General features: G+C 40.2%; 3 protein-coding genes across 3 annotated transcripts in view; all 3 read left to right on the forward strand.

Moving 5' to 3' along the window:
- The window catches only part of LOC121889656 (zinc finger protein basonuclin-2-like), a gene marked incomplete at its 3' end in the record, with an annotated part of 4,468 nt that extends 3,382 nt beyond the window's left edge, over positions 1-1,086 (forward strand). Inside the window, exons 5-6 of the mRNA XM_042401809.1 lie at positions 1-268; positions 682-1,086. The exon at positions 1-268 is cut by the window's left edge and continues 146 nt beyond it. Coding sequence (XP_042257743.1) covers positions 1-268; positions 682-1,086 — 673 coding nt within the window. The remainder of the gene's footprint in view (positions 269-681) is intronic.
- Positions 1,087-1,181: 95 nt separating this feature from the next.
- On the forward strand, positions 1,182-2,970 carry LOC121889719. The gene is made up of 2 exons (XM_042401903.1): positions 1,182-1,261; positions 2,031-2,970. Exon 2 carries the CDS (start codon positions 2,102-2,104, stop codon positions 2,915-2,917), a length of 816 nt encoding a protein of 271 aa, XP_042257837.1. The 5' UTR covers positions 1,182-1,261; positions 2,031-2,101; the 3' UTR covers positions 2,918-2,970.
- A 1,466-nt stretch (positions 2,971-4,436) lies between these two features.
- Positions 4,437-11,954, forward strand: LOC121889602 (zinc finger protein 2 homolog). Its single transcript, XM_042401685.1, has 6 exons — positions 4,437-4,765; positions 5,711-5,801; positions 6,692-6,822; positions 8,924-9,165; positions 9,261-9,343; positions 10,513-11,954. Exons 1-6 carry the CDS (start codon positions 4,531-4,533, stop codon positions 11,840-11,842), a joined length of 2,112 nt encoding a protein of 703 aa, XP_042257619.1. The 5' UTR covers positions 4,437-4,530; the 3' UTR covers positions 11,843-11,954.
- Positions 11,955-20,879: the final 8,925 nt, after the last annotated feature.

The raw sequence follows: 20,879 nt of genomic DNA on the forward strand, positions 1-20,879 counted from the left end.
CTCTGATCCAGAGCTAAACCCCACCACAAAGAGATGCCAGTCAAACATCAGCACGTTCATCGAGCAGAGCAGCAGAATGCCAGGAATGGTTAGAAACGCAAGAGGAGAGTCGCGTTTGGTGGCCGGCGTCTACCATTTCAAGAAAAACAATCCAGCTGACCACAACGGCACTGTCCACCATTTTGAAAACTTTCCGGATGGACTGTCTTTGCTTCTCCCGTTCCACTTTCCAAACTCTGCCTATCATTGTTTTGCCCCTCCCACCAAGGTAATTGAAGTACATGACTTTTTCCTCTAAGCAGTCTGTCAAATTTTCTGCAGGAAGCTTCCTAACGTTCCTGTTTTCATTTCTGAGTTTACGACAGCCCTCTTAGGAAATGTCACATATTTGCAGTTTCACGTTGCTTCTGATAAACGTAACAAGCTTACACTAGTTCACAGTTCCACTACAGATTTAAATGCAACTTAAAAATGCCCACTTTAGGACTTCCCGGTAGCCTCATAGTCAAGGCACATACCACATACTCATGCTGGTGCCTTAGCCATTTCTCCCCTGGTTTCCTGTCTGTTTCTATAATGTCATCTGTCCAATAAACACCAAAACAAGTCCACTTCCTACAGAGATATGACATGTATATAGAGACTTTGTTATCTCCGCTTATTGTCTTTTTCTTTTTTCAGGACCTCGTTTCTCCCAGTAAGTTAACACAGTGTCTACAGAGGCCCAGTGGGGCCCAACTGGCCGACAGACACAGGCAGGACAGAGGAAGAGGAGGGCAGGAGAATGATCCAATTTTGCAGAAAGCCAAAGGTGAACCAGCTTTCAAAATCAAGACGGACCCCGACAAACCAAACCCGGCCCGGACGCTATGGCATCAGATCCCCCGGTTCCACATCGACCAGGAGCTTGATGTTCACAGGGGCATGGCCAAACAGGAGAACACTTCTCCACTCTCTCCTTCCTTAAACTCCTCACTCATCCCTACTTCTTCTTCTTCACTCCATCGATCCATCTCCTCTTCTTCATCGTCTCCTCCAAAGATTTCCCAGAAGTTGCACGGCTCCTCTTCCTCCTCTCTCCATCCTCTCCCATCTTTCTCCTCCTCCTTCCTCTGTCCACTTCCTCCCTCCTCCTCCTCCTTTTCTTCCTCCCTCCATCCTCTCCCCTCTTCCCTCTGCTCCCTCCCTTCCCCTTCCAGTGCAGGAGGTCGGAAGGGGAGGGTCTGCTGTGGCGTTTGTGGGAAAAGCTTCTACGACAAAGGTAGGCATGTTGTTGTATCTGCTACACATCAGGTGCTTAAAATAAACTCATGAGTTTCAGGTTTCCACAGGGTTCAACTTCTACTGATCTTGTGTCTTAGGGGCGTTCAGACCACTATCAGCTCTGCAAAAAAAAAAAACACAGCCCCCCATTTATTGAAATGGGCGCGGTGCGTCAACACAGCAGGGGTCCCACCACAGACGGCTCAGAAAAAACAAAAAAAACACAGCGTTCGTTCAGCAAAAAGTTGAACTGGGCTCAACTTTTGCTGCAAAGCAACCCAACGTCATCTGGCAACGTGCTGCGTTGGCCGATCACATACATGCAACCACACATTCCTGGTGGATTACTCTGTAACATGAACGTAATATTCGACTGTTTACCTCGTGATCGTAGTGACGAAAGATAAAACAGTTGCTGCCATGATAACTTAACCAGAGTTGTAAAACCTTTCTGTGAGTATTATAAGAAGCTTTGCTGTGTTTTGGCATCTGATGAACCTTTAAATGCATCAATCTCTAACTGCAACTCAACTTCCTGGATCGTATTTCATTGTCTCACTTCAAACAACATGCAACCAACACCACAGCCCCTTATACTGTTTTAACGCAGGGCAGTTTTTGGTCTGGATGTGGCCTTAGAGTGCCACAGGGTTCAATTCAGGGTCTTCTACGGATCTTGTGTCTTGGGGTTCCTCAGGGTTCAATTCCAGGTCCTCTGAAGTTGCCACTAGCTTAACAAGAGCCCCCTTTTTCTTCTGTTTGTTCAGGAACATTGAAGATCCACTACAACGCAGTCCACCTGAAGATCAAACACCGCTGCACGGTGGCTGGTTGCACCATGGTCTTCAGCTCGCTGCGCAGCCGCAACCGACACAGCGCCAACCCAAACCCACGGCTACACACGGGTGCCAGCAGAGACACACACACCCACAGAAACACACACTCTGACCCACACATGAGCATACACACTGAGACAAAGATACATGATAAGAACAAACACACGCGTATGTGCAGCGAAAAAGAGATCAGAAACACACGTTGGCAACAGGATGATGATTCACACACACTCATTCACGCACACACCCCGAGGGATGGGTTAAACAGTCGCACAAACCCCCGACATGGCTGCCGGCAAGACACACTCCCTCAAGTCGACTCCCCTGCTCCTTCTCCTCACCCTCTATCCCAGACTCTGAGCCAAGAAGCCAACCAGGACTTCCCCCTGAGTGACCTGCACCCCCAGGCCCTGCCTCCTCCTCTCCTCCCAGCTCACAGTGCCTCCTCCCTGGGCTCACCTCCCTCGCTCGCCCCTTTGGTGGTTCCTGCACCGGAGGAAACCGAACGCTGCCAAGACCTGCTCGCCCTCCACACAAACCAAACTCCACTGTCTCCCCTCCGTGGCCCCACCCCTATCACCATGACAACCTGCAACAGCCAATCTGTGTCCTCTGATTATGGTGTTACAAAAGGAAAATGCGAACGGACTTGTATCAGCCCGCTGACCAATCAGCAGCGATGGTGGCAGTCAGGTGACCCCACACCAAAGAAGAAGCCCAGAAAGTCGAGCATGCCGGTGAAGATAGAGAGAGAGAAGGTGGAGGGGAGGAGAAATGAGGAAGAGGAGGAGTGTTTTGTTGCTTTCAGTTCAGCATAAACATGAGATTAAATCACTTCATCATAGACTTTTCTATTCAAATGAATTTTTCTGTCAAGTATGTACGAAACATTTTAATCTAATAAATATTCCAGCAGTAAGTGAGACAGTGTGATTGAGTTTTCTTCATTGTTTTCAAGTATGAAGTTAAGAAATATACTTAGTCAGTAAAAACACACTGTATCTTGCTTATTTAAGTTGTGCAAAGATGTAAAGTCAACCGGTTGTGGTTTTAGGGGAAGTTTGAGAAGTTCAGCACTAAAACATCCATCATTCAGAGGATAAAACCTTTTTGTCTTGATAAAAACATCTCCAGTGCCACGCTCAGGACAAACTCTCTGAATCATTTAGAGCAATAAATCATTGCTTTCTCCACTTTCTGCCCTGATAAATGTGTATTTAACAGCATGCTGTTCTCTACAAGGGCTCCCTCATGTGTCTGTTGTCTGTTACTACAATGATGACAATAATAAAAACTAAACCTCTACCATCATCATTTGCAGTTTGTATTTCATAAACACCAGCATTCCAACTTCATGTCCCAGAATTTGGGGGAAAATGTTTTTTTACAGAATCTGGAGCAAATTTAACTACAGATAGTTTTGATTTCCCTTATTTGAAAATTATGTAAAATTTAGGAAAAAAAAGTTAATATTTGTTACCTTGCACCTTGTATCCAAGACTGATGCTCCTCTATTTGTTATTATAATCATCAATTAATCATTTCAGTCAAGTGAAAACCTTTCAGAACTTCATTAAAGAAACAGAAAAAGCTTTGACTATGAACAAAATAGAAATTCAAAGCAAGATTGTCGCCGTAAAACAAGTCTTAAGTTTCAGAGTTTCTGTATGTGAAAACCTTTAAAAGCAAACTAAAGTACAACGATGAAACTCTAAACTAAACTGTGAGTCTGCTTCTTATTTTGTGAGCTCTGTTTGTGCAAAGGTATCAAAAATCTCCCTAAAATCCACACAGAAGTAACAAATCTAAAATAGCAATATAGCAAAAAATAGTAAGCGTTGTAAGTTGTAAACATGACAACACGTCTGTGTCTGGCTATTTCACTTGATTGCACATTACATCCTGATTCACAACTTTAAACCTGACAACTGCAACAAATGAAGTAACTTTGGAAGGCAAAAAAAGAAGCAAACGGTGATGATGCTAAATTTGAGAGCTTTTTGCACCCATTACCAAGACTAACTAACACAAACAAACATCTGTAACAACAATTCAGTTTTTAGACTTTTTTTTAAACATTCAACCAAAATTTCTGGTCTTTTTTTTTTTTTTTTTTTTTGCCACAATTACATCTCATGTTAAAAACTCATGAAAGTAAAGCCTCAAATCACGTAGAAAAAAACAGGACATGAAATGTGTTGACACCATTTTTATTATTTGTCATCATTCATTTTCATGTATTTTTAATCTTTTTTTTTTTTAAATTTGTTTAGTTTTTTAATTGAAGAAACAAAATCCGACGAAGACGAAGAAGAAGAGGAACGGTTAGCTCAGCTCTCCGTTTCTACCCGGATGACATTTGACAAAACCGGAAGCGTGTTCAGTCCAGCCCGTAAACAGCGCCAGGTGCGGATATCTCTGGTTTAATGTGATGAATAAAAACACATTAGACACAAGTGAACGTATTAATAAAATGTCTAAAGCTGAGATTCTCAGAGGGTTCGTGACGGAGCGACTCGCCGCCGCCTCCCAGGAAATATTAGCGGTTGTTGACAGAATCGTAGCCGGGTACGAGGAGGAGGCTTCGGGCTTCAGGCAGGAGATCGACCGGCAGAGGAGACAGCTGGAGGTTCTCCTGCAGCCTCGGGTCAAACTCAACAAAGCCGGTTAGTCTTTCATTCATTTATCGGCATGAAAATCATTATTCAGCCACTCCGACAGTCCTGTTTTGTTGAGATAGAGACAAACCGAACTCCGATTAATAATCTTGTTATTTTAATGTTTACTTGCTTTTGGATAGAGGTACATATGTTAAATTATAAAACCGAAGACGATTCATTAATCAACACAATTAACTCTTTAATTCGGCTTCACTGTATTTCACCATCGAGGTGAAAAAAGGGCGATTTCACTGCTTTTATCGACTTTGTATGCTGGTGCAAATATAACAAAGCTTTCACAAATATGAAGCTGTGTTTTAATGAGTCTCTGGAGGCTCCTTGGTGATCTAGTCCAGATTAGATAAGTCTAGTGGTTTTTGATCTGGTGAAATCTGGTCTGGATGGGGGGGATAAAAGCAGCAAAATCGCCCTTTTTTTCTGTTTTCATAAGTAAAATAAAGGATTCACAAATCTGTAAGTGGGTTTAAACAGTGTTAAGCCTTTTGCTACGATGTCTCACACTTTATCACAAGTGTAAGTGGTGCAAAAAAATGGATGATCAGCTGCTAAATATCATTATTTATGTTTCCTGTAACCCCACTTCAGAAGCTGAGTTCAGTGTCGTGATTTATGGGTGTTTTCTTCACATATATCTTGCAGTTTTTGTGGATAACATATATGCTGAATTGACGTCTAGACTTCAAACATGGTTTTAACTGTGTTGAATTATTTCTTCGTCACGTGTACAACGTGAGATTTAGATGAAGAAAGTCTGAATAGCAGATTTTGTTATTGGATTTTGACACGTGTGCTCATGAACTCATATTGCAGGAATTATAATAATATTCAATGTATTTGTTTCAGATTTTTACTCTAAATTTTCCAAATAAACCAATCACACAGTTTTCAGAAATGTGAAGTGTAGATAATTGATTTCCGTCTTTCTTCCAGGTGTGCAGCACAGCAGGAAACCTGATGAGGAAAAAGAGGGTGAAGATGAGGAAGATGAGTCCCCAGACTTGAAAAATCAAACTCCAACAAGGTTCCTACACAAACAACCAGTGTTATCACTCAGTTTATGTTAGAAAAAGACAGAGACTACATGAGTTTGTGTATAAAGTAAAGTTTACTTCCTCCTTTATTTTACTCCTTTAAAACTGGGTTATTTTATGTGTAATTCTGCCTGATTTACTGTATTTCTACATAGAAAATCATCAGGTTTGACTTGAAAACCTGATTAGAACTTAATACTGTCTGAAACATTTTTACATTATGAAGCTGTTATAATAATAATAATATAATAATAAAGCTGATATATTTCTTACCAGTTGTTCGTCTACTGGATATTGTAAACAATTACAGAATAATTTGGGATGTTTCTTTATTCTAGTATAAAAAAGCACCGATGTCAACCTGCAGAGGCCTATCAGCCAATCACAGCCGGTGTATTAACGCAACATTAATTATGGAAGTCTGCAGCTGCCAATATTAAAATTAAATATTTTTTAATCCGTGTGTGCCAAATTTAAAAAATGAAAAGTCCATTTCTCATTCAGTTTCATCATCATTATGGTAATGTTGTTGTTGTTTTCAGTACCTTGAATGTTAATTCATTAGTGAGTTATTTTAATTTTGTCTGTAATTAGGCCTTTTTAAAATATATAATACAGTGATTTATGTGGTTTAACCAGGATTAAAACATTTCAGGACGACAAGGAATATAAATAAAATCAGACGGTTGAAATAAAATAGAATAAAATACCTTAAAATGTGAGATTAAAAACAATAATAGTGATCAAACACATACGACATGTTGGAAATAAAATCAGTTTTGAGTTGTGATTTAAATTTCAGACATTTTGTAAAATGTTTCCATTTTAATATCGGCAGCTATAAACTTCTATAACTAACCAGCTGATCTTCATCTTTCAGGTCTTTTTGCTCCAGAGTTTCGTCTGAAAGGAGGAAACCCGGCAGACCTCAGATCACTGTAACACAGAACCACGTAGACCTCAGGATCCGGATCCTGGAGGACTCTCAGACCGATGTGCTGTCAAACAACGGTAAATATTAAAGAGTTAATAGAGGTAAAGGAGTCACTGCGGTTACCACGAGAGACGCGATAAACACCTGGTTTAAAGGGTCAAATCACATAAAACATTCTCTGACGTACCTGTCGTGGTTTTCGGCCGTGCAGATAGTTTTACTTTTATCAGCGTTGAACTGATGGGACGTATTCATGTATTGTTTTTACTCCGATGATCTACAGACTGGTAGTGACAGGTAGACAGACAGGCAGGTAGTGAATCACGTCCCTCGTCATAGTTCCAGCGGCTGGTCTCAGTCAGTCCTTAAAACTCAAGACGGTTTAATTCATCTGTTTCGAGGGGGAGATACAACTCCTCACAGACAGCAAAGTAAAAGATGGACAGATTACTGACAGGTGAGACTCAGTCAAGACCAAACCGGGAGCCTTCTGGTTAACGTGCATCAATTACCAGACAGAGAGCGAAGCGAATTTTAGCCGCGTGTCATTCAACGTGTCTGTGACACAAGTAGACAGCATTAAAGCTATAATATGTAATTATTCCACATTAAAATGTCTAAAAACAACTAGACCTATGTTATATATGTTGTTGAGTTGTGTATTTTCAAACTCAGAGAAATCTTTAATTTAATCAAAGTAACGGACCGTTTCATTTGGTCGCCTGTCGATGGCGTCATACCTCCTCTATCAAAGAGTAAACATGCACCAGATGCATACGGCGGCGCTGTGTTTGTCCGCTACAATGGCGTCTACCAAAGAGTAACTTACACACATACAAGATAATACATCGGCGTTGTGGTTGTTCCACACAAACTGTTATAAATGGACTTTTATTCAGTTTTAAGACACATTTTCATGATAAATTTAGGTGGTTTTTAACTATATCTTTTAGCCGGAAGAAGGATTTTAGTCATTGGACGTCTGGATCTTAAGTTATCAGAGAAATAAACTGGGCAAACGTTAGCAGCAGCTCGGCTAACAGCCCCTCCAGGAAGTCCGGTGGTCACCAAACATCATCGGAGAAACACTGATTTTTTTTAGGTGAAACAGTTTTATTTAGTATTTTAATGATTTTAATCTCCGGGTCCGTTTGTTCTGGAGAGGAGGAGACCTCTGCGGGTAAAAACATCCTGAATGATGAACACTGGAGTAATCCTATCCCGGTGAAGCTGGTTATTTAACAACGAAGACAACAACTCCCATGATCCCTTGCTACTTCACACCATCATCACGCTCCGTCTGTTGTTATTGTTTTGATTGAGACGCCTAGCGGCTGAAATTACATATTGTGCGTTTAAATACAAGTGCAAACGACACATTGTGATCTGATCTCTCAAACCACTAGTCGAGGTGGTCTGGGACACATTGACCGCATGTGTTTTGTAGTGTAAACGCTGATGTATCCTGATGCATCTCCGACAAGGATGTAACAGAAAAATACGTCATCAATGCAGGACGTGGTGGTTGCTCTGGTGACACCAAATTACTTCGTCCTGCCAATCTGAACACTTGGAATAACTGAACATGTTCTTTATTATTAGTTCTTGAAACATTCTTGCTTTCTTAGCTAGCCTATGTGAACAAATCTGGCGACAGACTGATAAGCACAGGTGTGAACAGCGAGGTGTCTCGGCTGTTCAGCCTCTGATCAGAAACTCCAGGTGTGTTTCTTCCCTCCAGCCTCTCACTCGCGGGATGAGTGCAAATTTTAACTCAAGTTGAAACATTTTAAACTCGCTGGGAGGCGTCAATTCGTGCCGTCCCAGGCGCTTTTCCTTCTACTCTCATCTTTCCATTGACACTGTGTTCAATCGCCTCTAAAATCCGCTTCATGTCTGAACAGTGGCCACCAGACCTCCCCTAAATGTGAGTGTTTATGAGAAAGGGTGTTTTTCATTATTAACATCTGAAACATGTAGTTTATGGTCTTGATATTTTAATAGGAAAACCTTTAATTTAGCAAATTGTGATACGAATGTCCACAATATTAATGGTTTTTAATTCATAAATTAGTTTTCAGTTTTTAGTTTCTGCTTTCAAAAGGAGGGTATGACCACTACCTTCAGTGAAAATAACACGACTAAAAAGGCTTTTCTCTTCCTTCTCTCCTCTCTCAGTGCTTAAGAAATGTCCGATGCTGAAGCTGCAGTGTCCTCGTGGCCTGCAGGAGTCGGACTTCCTGGACCTGCTGAGGTCCACCTTCCCTCAGCTGGCCGGAGACAACAAACCTTTAGACGTCTTCACGTCCGACAAGACAAGGAGATTACAACCTCTAAAGCTAAAGATGCTGACACCGGAGGAGATCCAGAGAAACATCAGCTGCACAGGATGGAAGTCGACGCTCTACATCAGACTGAAGGTAGTTCGTTGTGTCCTTTAAGATAAAAAAAAAAAAACAGGCATCACTATTTTTGAAGTAAAGAAATAGCAGGTGGGATCTTTTTATTTTTCCAGGCCAGTAAAGAAAACAGCAGCTGTGAAGAGTCTCTGTGCAGCTCCACCATGTTGACATGTGATGACAGCGGACCACAAACCAGGTAGCTCCACACTCTCCTGGTAAAAATAAGATCACTTCCTTGTGCATTTGGAGGCTTCGTGGTCCTTGATAGTCACCAGTTTTACGTTTTTGATGCCCACAATAAAGCTGTTGTTTACAGAGATGCACCGATCGATCGGCCACAGACGGTAACGTCACAGCCGCACGTACACACGCCAAAACTAAATGATATGAACAGCAGCAGAGACTCACCGTCGTCTGGTAACGTTACAGCACGTCGGCCACCGTGGCTGGTAGGTCGAGCATTTTCACAAAGTGACCCGGCATCTGGCCGGTGGCTTCTGCTAATTTCCATCCTCGGTAGAAATACTGCCTGCAAGTCAAAAATCAGGGCTTCAACCTGCTTTGAACGCATCGTTTGCAACGTTCTTTTCTACCTTGCCGACGAGCTGACGTCAGCTCGTTGCTCATAGTCTTACACCGTAGCTGTTGCTGAGGTTTTTTAGTTTGGATTTTGGCTCCAACATGTACGGATGGATTTGAGAAGTTGACATTTGCAGTAAAGAAGGAGAAAAAGAAGTGAAATCCTGCTACTATAATTTTTTTTATCGTAGCCTCCGGAGCCGGAGGAAGCTTCCTGAAGCTGGCCAATCAGAACAGAGTAGGCTCATCAGGAGGGCGGGGTCTTAAAGAGACAGGAGCTAAAACGGCCTGTTTCAGACAGAGGCTGAACTGAGGGGCTGCATAAAGGACCAGTAGAAGATAAATAAGGAGTTTTTAACTGTAAATCATGCAAAGATTATAAATATAGACTTGGAAATGTGCAGAATATGTGTCCTTTAAACTTGTGTTCTGCTGCTCAACCATGAAAAATTGTGTCAAGCTGAAATGAACCACAGCGACACAACAGCTTTCTCTCTTTCGGGATCTTTACAGGAATCTGTGGATCTGCAGAGGCTCAGTTAACTTCAGTGAACGCCTCATTAGCAGATTTCCTTCAGTTTCTCTCAGCTGTATCTCTGACTGTGAGAAATGCAGATTGCCTGCATAAACGCATGAACTGAGCAACTTCCACCATTTACCAAAATTAAATGACATGATGGTTCATGAAAGGTAAACGTCGGATGGACCATATAGTGTTGCGTTACCTACAGCAATATATTATCAGACAGACATTAAACTAATTACTTGTGCTCCTGTTTCCCACAGCAGTCCTGTTCAGGAGGCTGAAGGCCGCAGCTCAGCAACACAAGAAGAAGTGAACATGGAAACAGACGAAGCTGACGAAGAAAATCACAGGATATCAGAGCCAGCTGACGATCTCTCGGCAGCTCAGAGTAAAGGGAACATGGACGATGATGGTGAGAGAGAAGAAGAAGAAGAAAGAGAGGAGGCGATGGACAGCGATGGCGATTGGAAACCAGACGGTGAGGAGCTGAGGGAGAGCGACTCTGACCTGCAGGCAAAGAAACAAAAAAACAGACACTCTGGTGTCAACGAGACTGAGACAGAAACTGAGAACTGTGACGTTGTTTTCTCCTGCAAAGTCTGCAGCGCTCTGCACAAATCAGAAGTCACGCTTGTCAAACACGCCTGGAGTCACGTGAACGATCCTGGAAGTGTTTGTGGAGTTTGTGGAGAGACCACAGAGACGCTGAAGGATCATCTTCAGAGTCGCCACAAGACAGAAGACTGTCACATCTGCGGAGAGTCTTTCCTCGATGCTCTCAGCCTCAACGAGCACGTGGCTGCTCACTGCGGAGAGAAACCGTACGAATGCAACGTTTGCCATGAAGCTTTTGCACTGAAGGTATCACTGGAGAATCACCAGAGGCAGCATGAGGCGGGTAAGCCGCACAAATGTTACACGTGTCATAAAGTGTTTGACCTGAAGGAGCAGTTAAAAGCTCACCGCAGCACTCACAGCAACAAGAAGTCGCACCTGTGCGGCGTGTGCGGTAAATCCCTCAGCGACTACAGATCTTTATCCCGCCACAAGATGACCCACTCCGGGGAAAGACCTCACAGCTGCCAGATTTGCGGGAGGCGTTTCAAACTTCTCGGCACGCTGAGACAACACGAGAAGATCCACACGAACAGAGAGAGATCGTACCTCTGTGACGTTTGCTGCAAAATGTTCCTGACCAGCAAGCAGCTGCAGATCCACATGAGAACGCACACCAACGAGAAGCCGTACCACTGCGGCGAATGCGGCAGGGGGTTCACCACCAAGGGACCTTTGACAATTCACATGCGGATCCACACTGGGGAGACGCCGTACAGCTGCCCGGACTGCGGCTGGTCCTTTAAACGCAAGATTAATCTGGATAACCACGTGACCGTCCACTCAGGACTCAAACCGTTTGTCTGTGGGATTTGTGGGAAAGCGTGCGCTCGTAAAACGTACTTGACTGTTCACATGAGGACGCACAACGGGGAGAGACCGTACAAGTGTTCACTGTGTGACAAAGCCTTCACTCAGAGCCACTGTCTGAAAACACACATGAAGAGCCATCAGGGGGAAGAAGCCGCAATGTAACACTGACAGCAGAGCAGAGAACAGAACTGTGAGATATTTAATTTATGTGTTTTCTTCTATTTAATTTAATGTAACGCTGTGCGACATGAGCCTAATAAAATCCTAGTCGTAATCTGTGTCGGACTGTTCATACTCAGGTTTAAAGCTGTCAGATGGTGCAATGAAAACAGGATAAGTACAGTTAAGGCTGATGACGATGTCCTTAGTTTTGCAGGTATTTGTTCATAAATCAAAGTAGCAACTGCAACTAACGATTATTTTCTTTATCGATTGATCAGCTGATAATGTTCTCAGTTAATCAAAAATCATTTTGTCTATGAAATGTCAGAAAAATATCCCCAAAGATATTCAGTTTGCTATTCTGTATGACACATAAAAGTGTCAAATCATCATATTTGAGAAGTTGCAACCAACAAATATTTGGCATTTTTTCTATAAAAACAATTATTCAACCATCAAAATAATTGACAATGAATTTTCTGTCAGATGGCAGATGGTCAAAGTCAAACGATCAATAAAGTTATTGTAATTCATCCTGAGGGAAGCATAAATGTGTGAACCATGTTTCAATGCAATCCACGTTCAGATAGAAACCACAAATGTGAACCTCATTATGGTGCTAGAGGAAAAGCCAGAGAATCACCAAAGTCCGTAGAAGTAATTGTCTGGGAAACACAAGTCTGTACAAAATTTAATGTGAATGGAGTTAAAGATCAATCAGGAAGTGAAGAAAGGATCAGGGATAGTTTGCACCAACTGGTCTTTACTAAGCCTGGTTCTAACTGCTAAGTCGGTCTGTAGAATGGACTTTACATCAGTTGCACCAACCAAACTGAAGACTAGTCTACACCTGGTCTTAACAATGCGTTTTTATGTGAATGCCCACACGACTCTGGCTATTGCCTAGCATTACGCATTGCTAGGATACAATATTAATCTCCTGCTGTCTCGTTAATTTGAAGCTAATCATTTCTAATTTGCAGTGTTATGGAGGATCAAAGAAAATGAAAAGCAATTTCATGGACATTGACATAAGAAAATGAATAGAGCTGTACAGCCAGCACAAGAAAACACTGACTGCCAAGCAGTCCAACATAATAAATAAGAAGAAGCAGTGACATGGAGAGAAATAATGGAGGCTATAAATGATTGTTAAGACTCGAGCAGCTTTCTTTCAGAAAACAATGTATGGAAAAAGTGGAAAGACGTCCTGGGCAAGGGAAAGATTTTGACTTTAGGTCTGCTCCTGAATAGGTTTAAGATTTATGCCCAGTCTTAGTGAGAAGAAGGCTTAAGCCTAGATGGTGCAACCGGCATAACTATTAGGTTCGACTTAGAATGCAAAGTTATGACTGACTCAGTTTAAGAGGCGTAAGCTCTGTTGGTGCAACAGGCTCCAGGAGCTGCCCATCTGTTCATGGTAATGCTTATTGACCAGCACACCAGGGACCAGTGTTGCACCATAATCACTATGAAACAAATAAACAAAAAAAAAACTTCAAATGGATGAAAACCCATGAAAACTACCCCTGAATCTTTCCCTTTATCAGAAAATAATGGCATTTTACGGTATAAATTAAGGGGTGGTTTTCATGGTTTTTGGTTTGTTTTAAGGTTTTTGAAAATCCCTTAAACTGTTCAAATAAAGCATTTTAAATACTTTAATTTGTTTCAATCCATTAATTTATGTATTTAATGCAATTTAATTATCCCCTTACAAACCTATTAATAAATACCTTAATTCCATCATTATTGATGGCTAAATTGATAGAAGTTTAAAGATTAAGGGATTTGGTGTACAGTTTGGGGGGGTTGACTTGTTTGTTGTCTTAGCAGCAGTTTGATGGAGGGTTGATAATCAGTTTGGTCTGCTGTGTGCTATGTGCTAGTTTGGTGCAGGGTTAGCTGCCACTAAAAAAGGAGAAGGTGATTCCAGGTAACTCCAAAGTCATTTTATTCACATGCTGTCTTCTTAGCTGTCTTGCTAATGTTATAGACACATTCAGGAAACAGCTGGTTTAATTCAGAATTGGAGGCAGCAATGCGGCTTCATTAAGAGGACAAGACGTCATCCAGTCACTGCGGCTAACGTTAAGGTAGCTGTTGATGGTCAGTAAATACCTCCAAACTGTAAAAACCCAGTGTCTACTTTTCTTCTTCTACACAGAAGATGGAACATGGGGCTGTGGAGGCTTTTTAAAGGCATTTATTTCAGTTCTTAATACCAGGTGTAAATGTGGTGGGTAAATACTTATAAACGTTATCACAGGAGTGTTTCCGCCCATCTGATTCCATCACCTTCCATGTTATTTCAGGAGCAAACACGATGAACTCTGCAGTCATGAACCAATCACAGACAACTTCAGACACACACACATTTGCATTATGCACACAGTAAATCTGTTTTTATTTTCTAATTTGAATGGACAGTAGTGCTTTGGGAAACATCTGTTTTGCATTTTTTTTGCCATCCCTGGTCACAAGACTAAAGACAAACAAACTGGTTACTTTTTAGTCTGTGACATTTTTTGCTTGTTTTAGCCATCGTTATACAGATTTATCATGTTCAATATTAAATCTAAAGTAAAAAATCAATACTAAATCAGCAGTTCAATAATGGTTATTTAATGGAGAAAACATAAAAACATAAGTCATATGATCTGATATATAACAATTACTGTTTATAAACTTCACCTTTCTTCCTTTAACTACTCTTATTATAAACCTAAGAAAATAAAATAATTAAGAAATAAAAGTCATCTTTTTGACATTCTTCCCCCAACAAATTTCATGTACACTTGAATGACTGAGATGTTGTAGAATGACCATCTTGTATCAGTTGTTTAAAATCAACTAATCCAATTCACTTTTACTTCTCAAATACAGACAAGCCTTTATTTCTTATTTCCTGTTTTATAAGTATATTTAATCATCTAAATTTCCCTCCCACCGCCCCCCCCTGCCCCACTGATGCAGATAACCAAGACTCCTTTCTTCTTCATCTTAGCGCCCCCCTTAATTAGTCTGCACATTATTGATTAAACATTTATGTGATTTCAAGCTACATGGAAAAGTGCCATGGCTCTTACCTCAGCAACTACTGTTGGATACCTAAGCCTCTGTTTTTGGCAAAAATCCTAGAGTTTAATTCACACTAAATGCTTTTATCAAATCTCTGAATTTACTGGTTTTCACCAAAGTCACCAATAACATTTCAAACTGATGACTTTGTCTCAACTCTGACAAAAAGACAATAAGTTTTGTGTTGCTCTCTTTATTGACACCTGAAAAGCATTTTCTACCGTTGATTATAAAATCCTTCTTAACAAACTATCTTTTGGTCTAAAAGTTAAATCTGTTGTGACTGATAGTGCTGAATCAAGCCTTTATGCAGTCAGTAATGGGGTGCCTGAGGGATCTATTCTTGGTCCACTGTTACTTTATATACAAAAACATCACTCTCCCTAATGTCTACCTCAATGTCTTATTATTTGCAGACCCTTTTGTAATTTCTGTATATCCCTTCTCAATATTAGACTTATTTCAAATGCAAGTAGACCACGTACATAGTATTCCAGTTCTGTCTCCTAGAAACTTCATTTTTATACAGCTAAATTGTTTTTTGCTAAAACCTTTTACTCATACAGTATGTTCAGTATTAACATTTTAGCAACTTGCCAGAACCACTAATTCACAACTAACCCTAACCCTTTCTTCTGATGTTGACAGAAAAGGTAATTACTAATTATTATTCAAACAAATCAATCTCACTTTGTAGTTGTACTAAAAGTACAGATGTTTCACATTAATATAGATTTAAAGGGCATATTCTCTCCATCTCCTTGTTAGCTTTTAATGTGAAACATTAGAACAGTGTTGAGTTTCACTGGCAGTTGTTTAATGATAAAAAAAAAACCTGGTAAAGTAGAAGTAATTGGAGACAGTATTGCACTTCAAGATTGGATATTTTGGCGGGAAAAAAATGTTTTACTATTCCAGCAACATTACATTTCCTTCAAAACATATTTGCTGCTCCAAATTATATATAAACATCATTTCTAGGACACAGGGTTTGGGTATTCTCTACATATTCCTGTTCCTCTGACTATCCTATTATTAAAACAAATTACTGTCTCTGATTCCTACATTACCACATTTAACCCAGTATTTGAATTATTTTAACTTATTTGAATACCAGCTTTTTGTTGGTCAGAATTTACGGTACACTACGGTACACAACCCTCATCCTGATTCAGTGTTTTGTTTACAACATTGTAGTTTTCCTGCCCGGTGTAGAAACAGTAGAGGTAACACTAAACTGCTGGGCAGATCGAACCACATTACTGACATGAACATCACACAGTAGGCACCGGGGCTCAGTAGTGGTATATAAGAAGTCACACTATAAATCAGATTCCCCAAAAACCTAAACCACAGCACTCCCATTATGACCATGATGGTGTTGAAAGCCCTCTGCTTTGATTGGTCAACCCGCTCCCTGTCTCCAACCACTTCCCCCGGACCCGGACGCTTGAGAGCGCAGAGAACAGAAATGCAGCAAAAAGAGATGACAATTGAGACAAAAGCCACAAGGCAGAACTGCATGATCATATCAGATGCAGGGCTAGTTACAAATACAACAGTCAGACATGTGCACAACAGCCAAACACATCCAATGGTGATATTCCCAATCCTTACCCCGCCTGTCTTTTTCAAGTCCAGATAGGTGATGGGGTGAACAACAGCCAGGTAGTGCACCACACATATCTGGAGGTAAACTGCAGTCTGTCCGAGGGAGGTGACAGTCCAGGCAACAAGCCCCGCGAATATCATCTCTGGGTTATTAAAGCAGTTGCCGCAAAAAAAGATGATGTACCCCAAAAATCCAATCAGCTGCATGACAACGAAGTGGTAGGTTAAGCAGTCAGTGTAACTTATTGCTGCCGTGGGAACAGAACGTTGTTGCCTCCACTGTTGGTATCCCAGGTAGAGGATGAGGATGAAGACAGGGAGGAGGAAGATATTGATGATGAAGAAAGCAGAAAAGACGTAGATGTACGAACATTTGGTCAAGAGAAGATGGATGGAGGAGTTGGAGGACAGTTGAGGAGAGGAAAAATTGACTGACATATTTGTGTACATGGAGGCCTGAAGAGGAGGAGAGAAGAGGAAGACATGGAGGAAATAAATAATCTGGATACTAAAAAGCTGCTCAGTAATCATTAAGCTCAATGTTCAGTTTAACTTCGATATCTCAGCTTCTGTTTCTAAGACTCACAACACAGTTTCCTCTCAGAGCTGCAACTTTGGAAATAAATCTATTTCAGTAGACTATTTTGCATTTGTAACTATAAAGATTTAACCAATTATATTCAGTGATTTACAAATATTATAAAAAATTAACAAATATATCATGGTAGATCTTCAATAGATTTTTAAAAATCAGCAATTCACAAGCTTAAATTCACTTAAATTAGTGATTGCTAAAGTACAACCAATTTAGCAATAAAAATACAGAAAATATAATAAAAGGCTGAACATGTGGTTTAATGTGTAAAAACATTAAAACACAAGCGTGTAATGACTTTGCAAACCATAAATTACCATCAGTATTAATCTATAACACTCATCTTGGAAGTAACATCACCAAAGAAAATCAATTTATAAAATATGAGAAATGAACTCAACTTTGTCTCCTCTGCTTTTCAGTCATCAACAGTAATGTGGATTTTACATTAAAGGCAAAAACAAGTTTAGAAAAGTAAATTAATACACATTATTTATTTAAATTAAAGAATATCTACCGTAGCAAAGTTTCTGTGTGATCGTCCTTCTCTTGCGTCTTCAAATTCTGACTGCTGTTCACTGATATCTGCCGCAGATATATATCGTAATACATGGTACTTTTCCTGGTAAATTGCAGCAGGCAAATTTATTTTTCACATTATAGTTCAACACGGAGGTGAGAGTGGAGGATCAGTGGCACCAATATTTGAATACAATGGTAATCTTCCCGACATTAGTTTCTCACATGTGCTGCATGAACTGTATAGAGATTATACAACCAAAACTCATTCAAGCCCACAGAGAAAGTTATTTTAAACATTTATTAATTCATTTAAATACAGTAATTATAATACAACTTTGCTGATTACATCATACAGAAGTTCACAATTTTAAAATATTAGTAAAAGTTGTTCAAAGTCTGTCATTAACTGCTTTATGTACATTGGTGTCAACAGTGCAACAACTTTCCACTATGGTTCATTTAATCAGTCCATTAAGATGAACATTGTGTCGAGTTCAAATGATGCATAAAGGAGTAAGAGACTATTCAAATCAAATTGTATCATCTAGCCCAGCACACCTGTGTGTACACGCGTTAACCTAGCACTACCTCCAAGGTCACCAGTCTCCTAATGCTACTAACCGCTGTATCCCAGTTCAAGGCAACACTAGCAGCACTATCGTGCTCTTTACTGGATTTAGTAAAGGTTACTCAGGAAAGATAAGCCAAACACATCAGTCTTTTCTCTTGTAAAAGTAAAATTAAACTATACACCTTTGTGGTGCTTGTCAACATATATTTTTTCATAGGAACCATCCAAATGGGTTTTTTTTTATGGAAAATATGTATGTAGCCATCAAATATGTTCTTAAAAAGGCCTTTATTTCCAATTTCCTGTTTTTTAAGTATACGTAATCATCTATGTTTCTCCCTCCCCCAGGGTACCGGTAACACAAAACAAAATCAGCAAATCAGTCAAACACAGATAAAAGCTGCATAAATAAGTCCAGTTTAGAAAGAGTATTTAAATACGGTAGGTAGACCCAGTTCAGGAGTTCAAATGGCGGATGGAGGCTGGAATGAAGTCACACTAAAAGCACAGATGTTGCACATTAATGGAGATGTAAAGAGTGCTATCTCTCCATTACCTTGTTGGCTTTTAATGTGAAACAACAGCACACTATTGAGTTTCATTGACAGTAGCTTAATGATCAAAAAACGGCAAAGTAGAAGCAACTGGAAAGATTATCACAAACCTGTGTGTGCAGGTAACCAAGACTACTTTCTTCTTCATCTTAGCGTCCCCCTTAATTTGTCCACACATTTTCATTAAACATTTAAGAGATAAGAGATACAATACCAGCTTTTTGTTGTTGAGAATTTATTGTACAATACTCCAACCCTCACCCTGATTCAGTGTTTTGTTTACAACATTGTAGTTTTCCTGCCCGGTGTAGAAACAGGAGAGGTAACACCAAACTGCTGGACAGATCGAACCACATTACTGACACCAACAACACACAGTTGTCACCGGGGCTCAGCAATGGTGTATTGTAGATCACATTACAAATCAGATTCCCCAAAAACCTAAACCACAGCACTCCCATTATGACCATGATGGTGTTGAAAGCCCTCTGCTTTGATTGGTCAACCCGCTCCCTGTCTCCAACCACTTCCCCCGGACCTGGACGCTTGAGAGCACACAGAACAGAAATGCAGCAAAAAGAGATGACAATTAAGACAAAAGCCATGAGGCTTAAATACATGATCCTGCTGAACATAGAGCTGGCTACATATGTAACAATCAGACATGTACACAACAGCCAAACACACACAATGCTGATATTCCCAATCCTGACCCCGCCCGTCTTTTTCAAGTCCAGGTAGGTGATGGGGTGAACAACAGCCAGGTAGTGCACCACACACATCAGGAGGTAAATCAGAGCCTGCTCGAGCGAGGTGGTGACACAGGCACCAAGCCCCACGAATATCATCTTTGAGACATTAAAGCAGCTGCCACAAAAAAAGATGATGAACCCCAAGAATCCATACAGTTGCATGGCAACAGAGTGGTAGGTTAAGCAGTCAGTGTGACTTATTGCTGCCGTGGGAACAGAACGTTGTTGCCTCCATTGTTGGTATCCCAGGTAGAGGACGAGGATGAGGACAGGGAGGAGGAGGATGTTGATGATGAAGAAAGCAGATAAGATGTAGATGTGCGTACTGCTAGTGAAGCATTTCAAGAGAAAATCGATGGAGGAGTTGGAGGAGAGTTGAGCAGAGGAAGAGTTGACTGACATATTTGTGTACATAGAAACCTGAAGAGGAGGAGAGAAGAAGAGGAAGACATGGAGGAAATAAATAATCTGGATACTAAAAAGCTGCTCAGTAATCATTAAGCTCAATGTTCAGTTTAACTTCAATATCTCAAGTTTGTGTTTTTGACAAGACAGTTTCCTCTCAGACTCACAGAGCTGGAAGTTTAGAAATATATCTGCTTCATTAGACTATTTTGCATTTGTATCTATAAAGATTTAAACAGTTTATATTCAATGATTTACAAATAGTCTTAAGTTAACAAGAAATATTTCATGGTAGATCTTGAATAGATTTCTAAAAATCTTCAGCAAATCACAAGTTAAAGTCACTTTAACTAGTGATTGCTAAAGTACAACCAATTTAGCAATAAAAATACAAACATAAAAAGGCTGAACGTGTGCTTTAATGCAAAGCAGAAGGTATCAACAGTATTAATGTATAAAACTCACAACACAGTTTCCTCTCAGAGCTGCAACTTTGGAAATAAATCTATTTCAGTAGACTATTTTGCATTTGTAACTATAAAGATTTAACCAATTATATTCAGTGATTTACAAATATTATAAAAAATTAACAAATATATCATGGTAGATCTTCAATAGATTTTTAAAAATCAGCAATTCACAAGCTTAAATTCACTTAAATTAGTGAATCACCAAAGAAAAGTAACATCTTGGAAGTAACATCACCAAAGAAAATCAATTTTTAAAATCTGAGAAATGAACTCAACTTTGTTTCTTTGGCTTCAACAGCAGTGTGGATTTTACATTAAAAGCAACAAACAGTTTAGAAAAGTAAATGTATACACATTATTTATTTAGATTAAACCATAGCAAAGTTTAAAATTACCGTAGCAAAGTTTCTGTGTGATCGTCCTTCTCTTGCGTCTTCAAATTCTGACTGCTGTTCACTGATATCTGCTGCAGATAT

This window comes from Thunnus maccoyii, chromosome 22, assembly GCF_910596095.1.
Source record: "Thunnus maccoyii chromosome 22, fThuMac1.1, whole genome shotgun sequence".
In the NCBI taxonomy this organism is placed as follows: Eukaryota; Metazoa; Chordata; class Actinopteri; order Scombriformes; family Scombridae; genus Thunnus; species Thunnus maccoyii.